General features: G+C 43.3%; 1 protein-coding gene across 5 annotated transcripts in view; it reads right to left on the minus strand.

The window, feature by feature from the left end:
- Window positions 1–19273, minus strand: part of SEMA5B (semaphorin 5B) — a 251596-nt gene that overhangs the window by 100860 nt on the left and 131463 nt on the right. For all 5 annotated transcript variants that reach the window (XM_085228315.1, XM_085228316.1, XM_085228314.1 and 2 more), the window contains 2 exons: window positions 15322–15421; window positions 315–360 (listed from right to left, as the gene is read on the minus strand). In XM_085228315.1, the coding sequence (XP_085084441.1) occupies window positions 315–360; window positions 15322–15421 (146 nt within the window). The remainder of the gene's footprint in view (window positions 1–314; window positions 361–15321; window positions 15422–19273) is intronic.

Raw genomic sequence — 19273 nt, forward strand, 5'->3', positions numbered from 1 at the left:
TTGTACTGTTTAAGCCTGTATGTTACACTACATGCTTTGTTCCTTTAAGGTGCCATATTTTTGGCACATCCCCTTACCGCCCAAACACTCAAGAATCAAGAGCAGGAAGTGCTGTCCAAATGGGCAAGTGTAGAAGAGCCTTTCCCCCCAGCATTATTGTTGGAGTGGAAATATGCATTATGTTCTCACTTTGACTTGTCCCTGCTCCACCACTCTGGGCAAATTTACACTCCACAACCTTCAGAAAATGCACAAATACTAGAGAAAATTCATTAGTAAGTCAAATAAAGGAAAAGACAAAACAATGAACATACCTGAATAAGAGAAACGTTGTGTAGACTAAGTCTGAAGAGGTAGTTCCTACATGAGCAAACAGAAAAAAATACAAATTGTTAGGATACCAAAAGAAGAAAGGGAAAAGTTATAAAATCAAGCCATAGTTTTTAGTTATCCATTTCTATGAATAAAGAGTTCTTGTTGGATTCCTCTACACAGAACATGAAAAATACTTATATGCTACTTGTTCGTCTGTATCCTAATGATTCTTGTAGCAAAGCTCTGAGCAGGTCTGGAGTAAAATACTCCAAACATTGTAATGGAGGCCCATGTTGTAATCCCAACAACACAGGGACTGTTTCCACACCCTTGGAATGCTTTGGTTGAAGCCAATATGGGCTGTACTCATGGCTTTTTCTGCATACTGAGAAAACTAGGGTTGGACAGATGCCAGCTGCAACAGAGATGACTCTTGTAGAACATTCCCCCAAAATCCATCCTTGCAAACGAACTTTGTAGAAAAGGAGGAAAAAAGGAAAGATGTTTCTCAGCAGCATCTCTTTTCACAGAAAACCAGCAGGGAAATCAAGGCAGTGACTAGAGTAACTCCCAATCTGCCTCTCATCACATGTCTAAAGGCAAAGCAAGGGAATTCCTGACAGAAGTCACTGTAGTGTGAGATATCACACATCAGCTGAGCTCCTGCAGCCCTCCCTCTGTGTGTTCATATCCATCACAAATAGGAGGGAATGCACATTTACATAAAAATCTACAGAAGAGGCTTAGTTAACACATTTAGTTCACATTTTTGCTTGGTAAGACAATGCAGTTACCAGCAATCACCTGGCATATATTAAGCCATATGGACTTGATTGTGTGCTTGAGGCTGTTGGCCATAGCTAAGTTCATATTTTTGCATTCCATCTGTCAGGGGGTCTGATGAACTTGATCCTTTTCCAACATCTCTGTCACCACAATCTCCCAGAGAAGACATATTTATATTATACCAGGTGAACCATGTTATGCTTTATTTAAACAATAGAAAGTACATCTTTGATGGTAGAGCTTCACCCAGTTTAGAAGCTCTCATCTACAGGCATTCCCTCACATAATAGAAATGCAAGTTTCAGTCTTATGCCAGCGAAATCAAAGCTCCTATAGTGACAAAATGATCCTAAGGACTCTTTTGAAGAGCCTTGTTTAGAGTGTAGTCAGCACATTCTGCCTAAGTAAAGAAAGTTATTCAAACTTCCACACACAAGAAATTCATATGGGGTCAAAACGATCACTAGAAGGCTTGAGAAATTTTGCCTTCTCCTGTTACCTCTCACTTCTATATTATGGAAATCATAATTATAGAGTTTCCTGTATATTTTGTCTATAAATAAATCAAAGGATCTCAAACACTGCAAACTGTCCATAAAGAAGGGTGAGAACAAGGACGATGAAAGACTTTGGAAGTGAAACTCTTGATGCCAGAGCTTCAGACAATGCAGACCTGATTTGCATCATCTCTGCTCTACTCTATAATGGGAATGTTTCCCCAGAGAAGAATGAAATCTATTAGCAATATCTGAACAAAACTTATCAGTAATTATCACACCTCTTGTAAGTATGCAGAGAAACACACACACAAAACTTCCATCTTCTCTCCTAGTCCTATCACCTGAGAGTTCTTTCATATACTGAAACTATACTCTGTCTCTAAGGACTGCACGCTTTCCCAGTTAATTTATTATTAACTCTTTAGCATCAGCTACAGATTTAAATAATACAACCTCCAAGTGCACCTAGCAGGGCAGAGGAACCAAGTACTTTAACATATAGTTAAAGTCTTAAAATGGAGGAAAATTCTCATCCAGTGGCTGATCTGACTTGACTTGCTTAGAGAAGCAAATGCTCACCAAAATATTAATGCACTTCCCGGACATGACTTGTCATGGAATAAGCCTTCACCTGGAGAAGTTTAGCATGTCACTGGCCTCCAGTGTTACAACACCCTAAGGAGAAAGTTCTCATAACCAGGGACTTGAAGTTGCTACCCTGTTGTTAAGCATGCTATTTAAATGCATTGATTTTAGAAGACTTACGTAGCAGACTTCAGCTCCCTGTTTCAGTCTTGTAAAATGCTAGACAGTTTGACTGAGTAATAAATTTTAATATTAGGTGGGTTTCTTTTTTCCACCAATAGCACCACAAAGAAAATTCAACCAAAATATATTTAATGAATAGACAGAACTAAAGGACACGTTTTTCCTTGCACTCAGCCAAAACAGATGCAGAGAGGAATTAGTATCCATTTAAGTAAAGCCAATCTCTGTCCTCTCAGTTACTGCTGAGTAGCACCTGAACAAATCATTAGTGCTGAGATCACTCAGGTGTCTGAGATGTAAACCAGGCAGGAGCACAGTACTAATGTAGCACAAGGAGCTTCCAAAAACTTCACAATAACCTCAACTCTCTAAGCATGACCTTTCAGCTTTCTTACAGAAAGGAGGGTTTCCCTTAATTTTTCATCAGTTTGCTTTACCTGGTGTCTGAAGAGCCACTGGCAGTTTCTTTTCATTTGTTTGATCCTTTCCACATCTCATCAGCAGTAATATGAACACCATTAGGCAGACCAGGCTACCGGAGCCATCAGCTGACCTGCCCTGCTAGAAACAACTAAACCTTAATTTAAAAAAAAAAAAAAAGTTCTTTTAACCCTATTCAACCTGTAAAGCTATACCTTGAGTTAAAAGCCAAGGGAAAGATTTGCTGAATAAGACAGTACCATTTTTATGAATTGCATCCTAACTGCAATTTCGGTCCAAGAATGAATGAGGACTGTGAATGACAAGCATGGTTTATTGTACCCAGAATTGCCCCATTTGTGCCTTTTTTCCTGTTCATATTTGAAGTTATGTCTGTTTAATACCTTGCTAAACTATAATTTAAAGCAGCTGGAAGAGTAGGATTAAGAAATACATGAGAACACTGAGATCTCACTCTGCATGAATAGATGGGTTGCTTTCTTGGTCTTTTTTATTTTTTTCCCCCTCACATTTTTTCTTGTAAGTAAATGTTGACTAACTGCTTTCTCTCTCAAATTAAGCCCTCCTGAACTAGGCCAGAAGAGCAATGGCTTGGTGCAACCAGCTGTTCTAATAACCTCTTTCTCCCATATAAAAAGCTGGTGCACAAACTTGGAGGGATAGGACAACCCTTTTACTCTCTTTCTATCCTAAAGATCTTGCACTTTCACTCTATGGTATTACAACAAAAGCTCTCTTTCATCCCTGTCTTGGCTGCATTTCAGCCACTTTTGTTCTCTAGAGCAAGAGACCACGCTCTTCTGAATATTCTCTTCTAAATATTTTGGGATAAACAATATTATACACATTGTAAGGTACCTCAAACTGCTGATTACTTCTACTATTAACTATTACACACAAATACTCATAACATCAGCACATTTCTGAAAACACCCATGTTAATCAGTAATACCCCAAATTCTCAGAGCAGACTGAGATTTTGCTGCCTCACACAGAGTGGTTGATGGTGGCTCCTCTGGCAATGAAGTCACCAGCAGAAGCCAAATGAAACACCATCAGGATGGCTCTTCTGTCACTCCTTATTGCGGTATTAGCCCCCAGCTCAGGTACACGAAGTTATCTGATGTAAAGATCTTCCTAATCTATGCAACCCAGCCTTGAAGAATTTGCCACCTGAACATATAGAAAAGTAAAAAAAAAATAGAGACATAATTTCCTTTACACTGAAAGCAAAGCGTAAGCAACTCAGCCAGCATCACAGAGCAGCTCAAGCAGGAGCTGGTCTCCTGGTCCATTATTCTGTGCCTGGCTTGGTAGAATAACTTGCCTCCACCCTGGGGAATAGAATTTAAGTGTGTGCTGAAGAACCATTTACACTCATGGAAATTGGGTGCAAACAGAAGTGTTTTACTTTCTGAACAGTGTCTTCTCCACTGATCTGCCTATGGACAGAGCCAAGCCTCAGTAAAAATCCTGTAGAAGAAAGTATTTTTTAATTGGCTTCCTAACTTATATTTGGCTGCCTTGTTACCTGATTAAGCACTCACAGTGCTTGGTACCATGAAGTATAAGTACTACGGCAGCAGGAGAGCAGCTGAGATGTACTTTAAGAAAGGGTGGAAGAATATATCCACTTAAATCCACTTGCCATGATATTCCCAAGTCAAAGTCATTACTAAGTGTTAATTTCACATAGTCAAGGCACCTTGTGGATGAACTTTTAACATTATGCCCATTCACTTGTTCACTCATCCTCTGGGTTAGAAACAACTTTGTTTGCAATGGGAAATGGTCTTTGTCTGCAATGTCACTGAGCAACAGGACTGCAAGACAAACCAGGCTTTTCCAGTGGGAAGCTGCACAACAGGAGCAGTTGAGTAAAAGCTGAGACCCTCCCCCTAAGGAGTTCTGAAACTGTAAGGGTGGCAATGTGTTTCAGACAGAAGACATGAACGGACTTATTTCCAGCTCTGAGCAGAGCCCTCTTTTCAAGCACTGCATCTGCCTGTTTCAAAGAAGCTTCCTTCTAAGTAAAAACAAGCATGCTTTTCAGTTCTACTGTGGGAGACTGAAAGGAACTTCTCCAAGTTCAGAGCCAATGGACTGAACAGGTGTAAATGAAAGGTCACTCTAGCACCTGATTGCTATTTTTATTAAAATGTGAAAGTTTTGTTCACATTTCCCATCTCTGCTCCCTCCACACACACAAGATAAGATAACCCTTCTGTGCTTCAAAACAACCCCAGACAGTACCTTAGCAGCCACAGGACCCCTGATGCTGGCCACAGCCAGGACCTCTTGGGACTTCGATGTGCACACAAGATGCCAACAACTCGCTGCCTTATCTCAGCTGATCTGAACCTCCAAGAGGTACGTGTACCCACTTGCACATTGCACTTTACAGCAGATGTGAGGAACTTCCCCCACCCTCCTTCAGGCTACCTCAAGCCCCCTCTTTGTACACACACCTGCTAGTAGAAATGAAGCCAACAGCAGCTGATATTTTGATCATGTTAAAAATACAGTTAGGGTAAGCTGAAGATGACTACGTGAAGAGTTGTTATGGCCTTTGGGTTTATTGTTGCACAAAACAGGCATCCAGCACAGCCCAGGTAGGATACTGGAGACTTCAAGTACACTTGAGGTGCTCTGGGCAGTTATTTCTTGCCCTCATGCTGCAATTAGGTGCCATGTCTGCAAGAGGGACTTACAACTGTCACAGCATGGATAATAAGATAATTAACAGAGCAGAGTCCTTTGGGCAATGCTAAACAAGACACGGAATTATGCATGGGAAAAATCTCGTGCTCCCTCCCAGCACCCCTAGAAGTCATGTTCTGGGGCTGGGCCTTGGGCAAGGAGCCAGCAGCTCATGTCAGCTCTTCCTATCTTTGCTCCTGGAGGACTTAGACATACTTTGTATTTCCACAGTGCATGGCGAACACAGCTTAGTCATGCTTCACGACTCCCCAGGAGCGGGTTAGTATCATTGCCCCCTTACACTAATGAACAGAATGAGCCAGAGAAAGGTTAAACACCCTTCTTCAAAGCACACAGCAAGGCAGTGATAGAATCGAGTGCAGACCCCAGGGCTCTAGCCTACCAAATCTCATGCTAGATTAATGCACAGTGCCTCCACGCAGGCCCAGCTGTGGCCTTTTCAGATGGTTATCCACATCTCTGAACCAGCCAACCATTCCAAGAAACTCTGCTCCTGAAAGACAATACCAGCCTTTGCTCTCAGAAGGAGTTAATTACGTGCTTGCTCTGGAGTGCAATGGGATGATCCCTTTGCAAATGCTCCTCCAGTGATTCTTTTGAAAGGCCTGACATGCACCTGCTAGAGAAAAGGTGGTGAGCCAGCATCTCCCTTACAGGCTAGATTCCTATTCACCAGTAATTTCATTTCTATTGAAGAAAAACTTGTCTGTTAAATCATTCTTTCTTAAAAATCAATAGATGTTCAACAGAGAACCATACTAAATGGCACACAGTAATATGATGTAGTTGGTGTATGAGCAAGTGCTTTTCCCAAAGCAGCATTTCTCTGTGATAAATCCAGCCAGAGTTAGAGCAGCATCCTCTTAAAAGATGTTCCTTATACAAGCAGTGTATCATTCTAAGCAGCTTCCAAATTAAGCCAGGGTCCCAGACACTGCTTCTGGATTGTCACTGGAGTCCACCTCTCCAATCATCACATTTTATCCCACCTCGAGTCTCTCTTGACATATGACTGTCAGTTCTTCTGTGCCTCTCCCATCCAGCTGGCAGAGTCACAGAGCACTGACAGCACCTTCTGATGCCTCGAGCTGTGTGGGGACCCTTCATCTCCTATTTGCCCATGGCTTTAGTTGTGTTTTCTTAAGCCAAACTGTGAAATTCCTCTTCTTCTGCTGCACTGAATATTGCTAAATGTCCCCGGTGGCCCCCCACTTGTTGTCTTGGGCTGACAAACCCATTCAGTTCTGTCATGTTTTCCTCAAAGTTCCTCAAGTTCAACAAAACTTGAAAGGAAATATGCATAGAATTGACTGGTGAGATTCAGTTATTGCAAACCAGTCCTTTCTCAGGACTTCCCAGGACAGAAGGCTCAGGGGAAACCTTATGGCTCTCTGCATTTCCATAAAAGGAGGTTGTGGTGAGGTGGGGGTTGGCCTTTTCTCTAGATAACAATGATAGGACAAGAAATGATGGCCTCAAATTGCACCAGGGGACGTTCGGATTGTACATTAGGAAAAATTTATTCTCCAAAAGAGTGGTGAGGCATTGGTACAGGCTACTCAAGAGGGTAGTGGAGTCACTGTCCCTGGAGGCATTCGAAAAACGTTTAGAGGCTGTACTAAGGGAGATGGTTTAGTGGGGAAATATTGGTGGTAGGTGGATGGTTGGACTGGATGATCTTAGAGGTCTTTTCCAACCTTAATAATTCTATGATTCTATTCTACGATTCTCCTTGCTGTTTTTTATATCTTTGAAGTGGCACTGAGCAGTAGGCTTCAGCACCTAAACATCTGGATATAAAGCAAAATGCAAGTCACTGTGGTGAGCCCTGCCATATTAAACTGACAGATCACCTTAATCAGAACAAAAGACAACGTTTTCAGCAATGCCAAAGGAAAATGCTCTGCAATCTCAACGCGTGATGCTGTAAAATACATTATCTCCAAGCTTCTAAGACTTTTGCCAAAATATCCTGACCTTATGCTTGTCTGCATCCCACTCTCTCAAACACAATATTGAAAGTTAAGTATTCTCGATGTGTTAGTAAAGCAAGTGGGTCTTTCATGGGTTTCTGCTTTTGTGATAGGCTAACACAAATTTTCCTTTTATCTGTAACACAAGATATTTTTCATGTCAAGCCTGCATTTTGGTCAGTTCATGTCCAGAAGCAAAAGTTATGGCCTTGCAGCTTATGTGAAAAACCATCGCCTCTTCTCCAGGTACACACTCAGGGCAAAGCTGTGTCTTTGCTCTCTTGCAGCTGCACCTTATTCTGTGCAGTAGCCAGACATAGCTACCTGACAGTGCTGCAGTGCAGCATTTTATTTGATGTATTTATTTGGAATAAATTAAAGTTCACATTCTGTTCTCCACAAAAGTACAAATTTTAGCTAAGAAAAAAAGTTACACTTTAAACAAAATTTGGACCAGGTTACAAATTTCTTAGAATCCCATGAACAACAAGAATTCTCCTTCCATCCTTTTCCAGTCTATACCTTTTCCCTCTTTCCCAAGGGGTAAGCCACAGAATCACAGAATCACAGAATGGCCAGGGTTGGAAGGGACCTCAAGGATCATGAATCTCCAACCCCCCACCACATGCAGGGCCATCAACCTCCCCATTTAATGCTAGACCAGGCTGCCCAGGACCCCATCCAATCTGGCCTTGAACACCTAGAGACGGGGCATCCACAACCTCTCTGGGCAGCCCATTCCAGCACCTCACCACTCTCTCTGTAAAGAACTTAGCCAGGGACAGCACATCTTTGGAGAGTAGCAAATTCAGACTCCTTGCAGACCAGCAAAGGATAGCAAATCCTATAAAAGCCATGAATCCCTGTGGGGCTTCACCCCTTCACACTGACACAAGGGCTGAGCTGGCATGATATCAGAGAGGAAAATCTCCTGCATTTTAGATCACATTTTTGTTCCCTGCGTAAAGAAACTGTGCACCTCCAATTATGGATTTAACTAGCTGTAATGTCTAATCACAAGTTTCTCACCTTCACTGTATTCTTTCTCACGCAGGTCAGGCAATTTCTTTAAAAAATATCAATGTTCCTTTGGAAGTTTTTGTTATTTTCAGAGAGTGATTCTCCCTCCATTTCCCCCCCTCTCCCTCCCCACAAGGATGCAGCTTTTTGTCTGATTGGAAGAATCACAGTGAGAAAGGATGATATTTGCTGTTTTTTTCCGGTTTCTTCACATCATCCCTTTCAGCTACCCTGCTACAATCTGGATATAATCAAAAACATTATCATGCTCTTTGCTGGCTCACGTCCTCATTAATACCTCAACCAGCAAGGTAATTTCTCAGCCAAACGTGACTTAGAAGGGGGTAAAGCTGGCGTGACACTAATGTGAGCCATCAACATGGCAGTAACTCATCTCAGCCACTTCATCTTAGAAAAGCATTCAGTCAAACTGTAGTCAGTGAGGAATGGCATGTCATACATGGTAGGTATCAGGACAAGCCAGGGTTCTATTTACTTTTGGTTATGCTCATGTGATTGTGACCCATGTTAATTTGTTTGCAAGTTATTCTCTTCATGTTATATGAGACTTCAGAGTGAGCTGAAGTCACACTGTCCCCATACAGGTGTGCAGAACTCACAGGCTTTCACAAGCATTGTGAAAGACTTATGCCTTCCCTGGGGATGCAAGGCTAAGGACAAGTGCCAGGTACTTGCTACTACCAGGCAGAAACACAACAGCAAAGGGAGCAAACTCCACCTTTGCCACAGATTTTTTGTGAGTTAATAAGAAAACTTTGGCCATGCCCATGCTAGCCGTGCAGAATAGTGCAGAGACCTTTAACATTGTGCTGACTTTGGCTGGTACCTTCAAAAAGCACAGTCTTTCTGCAGTAGTTGTGCTGGGTGCAGCAAAGCACACCTTTCAGATTTACTACAAATCCACGTGTCTCAACATTACAAGGTCCTGATCATTTGGCAATAGAAAGTGCTGTATTTAATTAAATTTAGACCCGATACTGATTCTCTAAAGCTTCAAATCCACTCTGCCCCAAAGTTTGCCACTGAACTTCCTTGTTTGCAGAATGCTTTTTGCCCAGGCAGCACCATCTGCCAAGACTTGTTCTCTTCAGGGTTGGTGGCAGCCCAGATCAGGACAGGATTGAAGGTGCCCAAGGGTAAGAGTGATATTTTCTGAGCAACACAGGTTTTGAGGGTTTTACTGCAGTGCTCTTGAGCTTTCTGCCAAGTAGGCAGGAAGGAGCCTGCGTTCAGCCAGAAATCTGCATGAAACCTAGTGTCTGATGGACTAATCTATCACATGCCAGAGAGTTTCAATAAACTCAGGATGCAAAACCTGCTGGTTGGGGATCCAAGATTATATTTACATTTTACCATATTTCTGCAAGCTGCAACTTGAAGCAACTTTTTCTGGACATCAGTCCCTCCCTTCAGTCTTCAGCTCCTAAGCCTGTATGATGCAGAGAAGCTTTTGTGCTCATGAAGTCAAGAGCAAGAAGCTAGGAAGGAGTGCACCCAGGCTTTGCTCCAGCTAAGGCAGCCTGCTCGAAGACAAAAGTGATCCTTCAATACCTGCTCCGCTTTTCTAGAGGAAAATCTTTTGACCTGATCTGTAGCAAGCTTCTTAATTTCACATAGCACCTTTTGTGCTCCCCAAACTACCCACGTCTGCTTTCTTGCTACTATCTACTTGCCGTTAACAGGCATATTCAGTTCAGCTCTAAATCAAGTACAAAAATCACCCTACGCCAAAGCATCCAGATTTGCATCACAAGCAGCTTGGTAGCTCTACCTCCAGAGCAGAAAAGTCTGGCAGGCCAGAATGATGTGCATTTCACCTGACAGTTCTGAGTCCCTAGACAGTGTTTGCTCACTCTACCCTCTCAGTGTTTACCCTCTACCTCCAGGCCCTTCATGGTGATGGCCATTTGTGACAAGGGCCCCTGTGCTTCAGTTTCCTGTGCAACTGCCATGCGAGATGATCCCTTCCCATTTCCTGGTGGAGCTGACAGTCCTCTTGGCAGGCCGAACTATATGGACTTCTGGTCACAGTGCTTTCTGGCTGGATTTCTACAGCAACACCTCCACAGGCTGCAAACGGTTGCCTCTCATTGCCATGCATCACACATCCACAGCCCCAGCAGGCTGCTGCCCCGAGCTGACACCCCCACAGCTTCCTTCTGGGAGAAGTCAAATGTTCCCTTCAGGGTTTCCCAACCACTCTCTGTATAGCCATTTGTTTGGGTACTGTCCTCCTGTTGTCCAAGCTGTTTTCCTTCAGCCCGCTGTTGTACCAGATTGTCACATGGTATCTCAACCATCCTCCTTTAAACCTTTTGTGTACTCCTCGCCAGGGAGTTTTTGTGAAGAACAGTTTTTTGGCTTGACTCCAAGCAGGGTCTTTCATATCAACATCTGGTGATTGGCTCTTCTATCTGCCCAGCCAGTAACAAGTGTTGGGTTAGAACACTCTGCCTACGGCACAGGTGAGAGAGCAGAGCACTGCTTGGATGCTGGCACAGGCTGCCCAGGGAGGTGATGGAGTCTCTGTCCCTGAATGTATTAAAGAACCATGGAAATATGTAACTTAGGGACATGGGTTAGTGAGCAATACTGGTGGTGGGTGCATGGTTGAACTGGATGATCTTAGGGTTTTTTCCAGCCTTAACAGTTCTACAATTCTCTAAAATTCATATGAAGTCATGACTGTGGGGCCTGCCTCTAATATGGACATGGCAGAGAAGAACAGGGGGATAAAGGCAACAGAGTGCGCTGGAGCACTGAGCTGGGACATGCTGCAGGATTGGGATGAAGGCTTCCTCCTGCTCCACCACCATCACCTCCAGCATCCCTGCCAGCACAGGTGGAGGGTTCACAGCCATTCTGCTGCCCAGGCAGGTTGTTACTCTCCATGTCTACTAACAGCATTTAGATCTGACCTTCAGATGTAGCACAGAGACACCCTCAGTTCAAACAGTTGTATTTTTCACGTCACCATTTTTTTAACACAGGTCTCTTTCACTTGCCCATCGAGTTAGGAAATTCAGCTATCTCCTTTGTTAAATCATTTTTTATATCACAGCTCATTTAGGCTGTTCTTCCCAGTCCATTCACCAGCTGTACTGATGACAAGAGAGCAGTGTCCCAGTCTCCCAGCCTTTGTTCTGGTACCAAAATAATCTCTTCTGTGCCTCCTCTGCCGTGGCGGCATATACAACTTGTGTCTATAATTCAAAACTATTGCTCATTACATGACACTAATCTGAGAGAAACTGCCACCCATTTCCTCACCATTAATCTCTGATTTCAGATGTTTTGGTAGAGCAAGTAGACCTTCTGTTAATAAAAGCAAACTACTCGCTAGGAATGCTGTACAGCTGAGTTAAATTTGAAATCTAATAATGGGAAAAAGATTGAAAGTAAAGACAATAAGCATTCCTGATTGCGCCATTAGGGAGGAATGGAAGTTTCTACATAGTCAAGGCTGCAATCAGTTTCCATTTCAGCTCCTTTATTGGCTTTGACTTGGAAGGTCTCTCAGGTCTGAAAAATTCGAGGCTTACTCCTGATGAAAAGAAGAAAGTGTTTAGCAAAAAAAAGCAGGACAATTGGACAAAGTGGCAGTGCAGATAGCTCACACAGAAAAAGCAGGATTCAGGCTCCAAAAACCATCAGTTTTTTTATTGGGATGGGGGAGAGGAGAAGGATTTATGTGTCTTGCTTTTTTGAGCTGTTCAGATCATATTTTCAAGTTTTTTCTCAGTAATAATGAGGTCTAGAAAATTGTTTTTCCTCTCATTAAAATAGGTTCAAATAGTAATCACGTGAGCTCAAGAGCTGAAATAAGCAGCAAATATTTCAAAACAGTCACTCATTCACAGAAGAAAAAGAGTACATTAGAATACTCATGCTGTGTTTTAAACAAAAAAAACAAACAAAACAAAAAAAAACATGAGTCAAAATGAAGGTTATGAATTTTTGAAACGTGTGTTTTTATACTTAGTGAAATGCGGCTCCTAATACAGGCAGTGTGAGATTTACAGTGCTCTAAACCATTCACATCCTCACTTGCAAGTGTTTGGATTTTACAAATGATGTGACAAGTAAATACGTTGCTTAGGAACCATGGTGGGCTTTTGAAACTAATTCTTTTGTTTCTGGGATTTTGACTTGGCAGGTGCTTGGTGCAGTGGAGTTATCAGACTCCTCTGGTTAGTGCTCAGACACCACCACTCACTCGGGGAGGGCTCTTAGATAAGGATAAAGCTTAAAAATCTGAGGCTCGTGTTATTCCAGCTTCCTGTCTACACAGCGTGCCCTCAATACCTCTTACAGTTTTGGTCACGCTGTGTCCAATTCCTGAAACCAAAATCCCGGTGAGCCCCGGGATCTTCTTTTCTTCTAGGAAACATTTTCCACAAGGCTTTGAACCGCAGGATGAACTAAGCGAAGATATGATGTGGTGAGGTCATACGGCTTTTAAATAGAGACAGAAAGAACTGGTCTGAAATAATTTATAATGCCATCGTCTAAGAGAATGATGTTAACCAGGAAATTGAGAAGTGGGAGCACTTATAAACTCTGCTCTGATCCCAAACTCCTTCCACAACCCCAGAATAGCTGGTGTTACTACTTATATGATCTGCGGCAGCACATTTAAACATGGTTAACATTTAAATTTAGGTTTCATAAATTACACCCTGTAGAGATGGATAGAGACAGCTCCTATCTCTTTGAGGTATTGTTTCATTTGCAAATTCAGGCAGATGGTGCACGAGCAACTAATGACTGAAAAAAAATCACCCCTAAAAATAGTCCAGAACAAGGTGGGGATTTATCAGGGAGGGAACAAAAAAGCCACGACTTCCCATTCCCACTTCTCTGGCACAGCTCTGGGAGCTCCACTGACCCTGAGGACCCACGGTGCTGTGCAGGACAAAGACTCCGTCTGCACCCCACATTTGTGCATCTCTCCCCATTGCCCCATGTAGAATGGGAATGAAATGGCAAGGAGGGAAAGGAATCAGGGCTTTCCACCTTCCTCACACCATGTCTGTATCCAGCCCAAAAACACACCCTGGGAAACTGCATGTGGAAGGGGGGCTATATGAAAGGAGACAGGCTCTTTATCAGGGTTTGTTGTGATATGACAATGAGAAATGGTTTCAAACTAAAAGAGGGGAGGTTTAGACTAGATATAAGGAAGAAGATTTTTACAATGAGGGTGGTGAGGCACTGGCACAGGTTGCCTAGAGAGGTGGTAGATGCCCTGTTCTTGGGGACATCCAAGGGCAGGCTGGATGGGGCTCTGAGCACCTGATGGAGCTATAGGGGTCTCTGCTCATTGCACAGGACTTGGATCAGATGGCCTTCCAATTCAAATGATTCTATGATTAATTCTATCAATAATTGTTCAACAGAACCATGTGGCTCCATCAAAACTTTCAGTCTCCTAGTCAGGCTTGGTCGCACCGAGTGAAAACTGACTTCTCCAAGCAAATTCTATAAATACTTGTCACCGCTTCTGCCTGAAGTAATATATTGCACTATATAGTACTTCCAGCAGGAAACCAAATTTACTGTCATTCTCCTGCTTATAATGATGCTGTAGCCTCACGTCTAGCCACTCTCATACAAACCCTTGTGGAGACAGAGCCTCCCTCCAGGCTATGTGCCAAGGATTTAGCAGGGGCGAGGCATGTCAGCAACAGCAATGGGACACCTGCTGTCCTGCTGAATGATGTAAACCATGCATCCCTCAGAGAGGAGCCTCTGTTTGTACAACGCCTGGCAGAAGGCACTGGCCATGACTGTCCCCAATGCAATGCCATTCCACTAACACACCTTTGTCTTGTCCCAGCCCCTTCCCCCTCCCTGCTCACTGGTGCTGAACAGCCTGGGCTGACAGCAGTCTTTGCCTCCATTTCTCCCATAGCACAGCCTGCCACCATAATGCTATCTGCTTCTAAGCATTATACTGCTGGTGGGGGCTGATTTGTTGTTAGATCATGCTTAGTCCTTTCTTTCGAGGCTGTCTTATCTGTTTATTATGCAATAAAGAATAGTTGCTGTGGGGGCTCATGATTCAGCCACTCCTGACGTATATTATTTCACTGAACCATAGTTCTTTTTCCCCGGTACAAATGCAGCTCTAAATTTGTTAGAGCTTGCCTGTGCTCGCACCGTGTTTGTGTTTCTACGCCTCTCTTATAGCATCCTAAATAAAGATAATGTTTAAAAATAAAAGGATATATATGCTAATTATATACAATGGGCCAGAACAACAACGCTGCACCAAAATGCATTAGGTGGGGATTTGGCTACGTCAGCAAGACGAAGCAAACAGGTTGTGGAGTGAATTCTAAAAGACAAGAAAGCAATCGTATATGCTGCCAAAGTCTCACTACAGTTTATGCAAAGGTGTGTAGATGAACCTAGTACAGATAGAGAGTTTGCCTACAGCAAACACACCAAAAAAAGCCAAATTCCCTGCTGGCAGAGTGATAGTGCAGAATAATTCACTACAACTCTCCTAACGTTAATGATACTGAGGGAGAAGCCAGCATTCTGCTTCATTAACCAGTCATTTTGATTGCATCTTTTTCTTTTTTAATTCTAGTAATTTTCTCTTCTTTGCAATTATATTAGGAGACTAAATCCCTCTACATAAATTACAGCTTTCTCTTTGAAGGGGGAGACTGGCCACATAAGCTGGAAACACACTCACCTCCAAAGTCAGAACCCAAAAGGAAAGAGCTTGGGCATCAACCCTGGTCTAATTAAAAGATTTTCTTTACCTTGCTCCCACAATGAGCTGGTTCCTGTTGGCATCCAGGGCGAGCTGAGAAAAATCATGCACACCTGGATAGGTGAAATTGGACACCCAGGGCTTCAGATCTGCAAGGAAAAGGAGAAAGCAGAACACAATAAGACTGCTCTAGAAGCAGCGAGTTCACCCAGACATCTGCTAATGGATTTCCTACCGAGTTATCTCTCAGGGGAAGGCTAATTAATAATCTATTTAAAGGGTTGCTATTTATTCTCATTCTCGAAAGAATGTGCAATACATGTACATAAACACAGGGCTGTCTCAGCACTTATTTTCACATCCAAGACGGAGCACGAGCAGTGGCTCTGGAGACAATGGCAGGTTGTTCTACTTCTGCTGAACCTGGCAAGTCACGGCCACTGATGAGGCTAAGTGGTGTACAGGGACCAGGCTGCCTGCTGTGACACATCTACTGCCCTGCCTTCTCTGCCAGGCAAAGGAAAGCAGCTCCTCTCCAAAAAGAGAAGGTAGGCTCACCTGACTGAACACCAGGATAGAGTGTGAGTGATTTGAGACCTGGCTGCTCCAATGAAAGGCTTTAGGTTCTGTGCCAGGTTTCACTTTAGCTAACACCTGGGATCCCTATCACTTTATCCCTCTCTCCTGAAAGCCACCTAGATATACTCTGAGGGCTTCTCTTAGTCCTAACTGTTATACTCTGGCTGTTAAATACAGGGAGAATACCAAATATCTGAGGGAGCAGGGCACAAAAGAGACCAAATCATATCAGAATCCCTCTGTGACCTGCTGACAATTAACCCTGCCTCATTCAAGGGCTGGATGCTGAAGATCCATAAGACTCAAAGCTTTGAACACGAAAGGCAAAATCTTCTGGTCTCATGCCAATAGGACATCAAGAGACAGGCCAGTAACCAGGACAAACAACAGCAGTGATGTCCAGAGCAGGTCGAAAGATTTCTGAACAAACATGCCACCTTGTCAATTTATATCCCCGGAAATAAGAAGGCTCATTGAAGGCAGGCAGGTTTGAACATGTTGATGTAAGAGTTAGTTCTCCTCTCCCCGGACTGAAATGATGATACTGACAAGGAACCATGGTGTTTGTAAAGCTTTTGGTGCCTTGGCATGCTCTGTAGCATTACAGACATCTAACAGTTTGAAACTTCTGACATAGGAATATTTGTTGAGCAATCTTAAATCCCTTCTCTTTCTAGGGATGGATGACAGCTAATCAAGTCTTTCAGTTACCAAAACCTTAACAAAACACATGTAAAAGTCCCTTCTCTTTGCTCTACTTGTCCTGCATTGCTTTCCAGGTCAGAACCTTGCCATGGAACTTCTGGTTCTATCCTGAACATCACATTTCCTCACCCTTCCTGAGTCCTAGTGAAATGGGGTTGAGCACCAGGCTTGTCTCTATGCTCCACCTGAGAGAGCCCTGCTGGGACTTTCACCCATACAATCTGAAAACCCCATCACCAGGAGCTGGAAGTTTCCAGCCCTTCCCAGCATTCCTGTCCCACCATATAGCCACATGGAAGACGTGTACCTCATCTGCTCTTTGTTGAAAAGGCATGAGTTAAAGAATAACTCAGCCTACCTAACCTTCAAGCATCCCCACCTCCCACACTCCTCTGGGACCCACAGTGACGTACTGGCACTGAGGAGGCTCTGCAGTTTCACCTCTTGCATTCTCCTAACTAATGGGGCTCTGTCTTCTTTTCTTGTAGCCCTTTAGCTGTTGAGACACTTCTGAGCCAAGCAGCAGAACCAGCAGTAATAACACCTTTCAGGCAGGTTAGCTGGCTGACGTGATGTGGATCTCCTGGCATTTTTCTTGGCTGATGGGGGTGGGACTGCAGGATTACTGTATAACAGTGATACTTTTTAAGAATCCTGCTTTTAGGTCGTAATTTCTCTTGTCATTTTACCTTCTCTCCTACCAACTTTCTCCTACTAGCTAACACACAGTGCAGCGGTAGGAAGAATATTTCTTCATCTGCTGCTCTAAGCAAAAGCTCCTCACTTCACAGAGGCAAACCCATCAGATCTTCTATTTAATGGCAAGCTCTGACAAATTACAGGTAAAAATAATTAAAAAAAAAATTAAAGCAGTAGGTGGCTTGAATCTTTCCATGTTGGCTGAAATGTCAGTCAAGACCAAGAAATAACAGGCAGTGTCTTGATTTCTATTACTACTGCAGGTGGTACAACTTATAAAGAAACCCTTCCTGGTTATTAAATTAAAGGCTTCAAGGCATGCATCCTCATAGCAAAATTAAGCTTTTATAGGCGTATAGTTGGAGATGATTAAACCCAGCATGGTCCCAGCTAAGAATGTCTAAATGCGAGTTGTCAAAATTAATGCCAAATGGCACTTTTTCCTTCCCAACCTTCTTTCTTCCTGTTAGAGGGAAGGGATAAAGTGAAATGGAAATGTAGCCAGGACACGGGTCTTTTTTTATTTGGCACATTCAAATCTACTGCTCAGACCACAGGCATCCCTAGGGACAGTTGTAGCCTTTCATTGTGAAACAAGCTCTGTTATGCAAGGTAAGTGCTGCCCTGGGCCTATTCCATATTAGCTGAAGTTTACACATATGGACCCAATGAACTCCAGAGTTTGTTGTACTTGACCTTTTTCAGACGGCTGATTTTTCCAGTGCTGACTCTTTAATTTGGCTAGAAACCTTCAGTGCTGGGGCATGTTTACATTTGCAAAAGTATCTGTTTAAAAGCAGTATGAAAAATTAAAACCCAAGGCCCTGGCTTTGCATGTCGGCAGCAGGAGCCGGAAAGTGAGGAACCACATAGCTTTGGGGCAAAGTGTTCATCAAGGCCTCCTTTGTGCTCCTCATCTCTGATCATTTCCAAGGGGTTAAAGATCCGTGATCTCACTTCCTCCACATTAGGACAACAAACAGCAGTTTAATAGCCTCCACCACCACCCAGAGCAGCTCAAGGTGGTTCAGGTGTCCAGCTGCAGAGAGCACAGAGCTTCACAGGAAACGTTCACTGGCGTACACAGCTGTGTTCAGGCTTTCAGGCATGCCTAAGACAAAGAGAAAATAGGCCCTGTGCCATTTGGGGTAGTGGTCCCTGTGTCCAGCTGACATGCTGCTGTGCAACAGGTTCCTGAGAGTACAGGAGCACAACAGGGATTAGCCAGCTGCACAAATGCCAGCGTGCCAAATTGCGAGAGCTAGCTCTAAGGGTCTGATGCAAAGGCTCTTCTAGTCATTGGCAGTCTTCCACTGAGCTTGATGAGTTTTGGATCAGCTTCTGAAGACGTGGTAAACCTGGTAATACTTGAGTCTTCATCTCCTCAAAACCAGCTGCTCCCCACCTCACCCTCATCCTGTGTGTTTTGCTGGGAAGAAGTATGTAAACACTGAGCTGACATTTCCTTATCTGAAGGACTGGAGTCGTTTCTTCATCCCACTGGAGGCTGCTCACAGTTCCCTTCTTCAGCAGGCTGTATGCATCCAACACACACCATGTGAGCAGAGAGGTGAAATGTTTGTGCCTTGAATTGCAAAGTTATTGCTAGGTGCATGGAGCACAGCTAACCACATTACTACTCAAGAACTTCTCTTCTGGAATAATTCTCTGCATGATTGCCTAGAAGATCAAGGATTCTTCCTGCAAAATAAGGATATATCCACATAAACAAACTACCCACGTTCCTAATTGTGCTATCTTTGATTACCAGTGAGGCTGCAAGAGCAAAAAGCTCAACTTAAATTACTCATCCATATCTTTCTCCTATGTTTTGGGCAGAGCTTGCAGCCCAATGTGAATCCACACCACCAGCTGCGAAGTCATTAATCTACACCAAAGCTGGAGAGTTGCAAGCAAATTCAGGCATGTCTGCATGAGTCCTTTTTGTTTTTAGAGCAACAGTGTTGTCACGTATTAAGAAGGTCCACACCTGGAGTTATTCTGCAATAGCTCCTTCT

Source organism: Meleagris gallopavo, chromosome 7 (assembly GCF_905368555.1).
Source record: "Meleagris gallopavo chromosome 7, MGAL_WU_HG_1.1, whole genome shotgun sequence".
Lineage (NCBI taxonomy): Eukaryota > Metazoa > Chordata > Aves > Galliformes > Phasianidae > Meleagris > Meleagris gallopavo.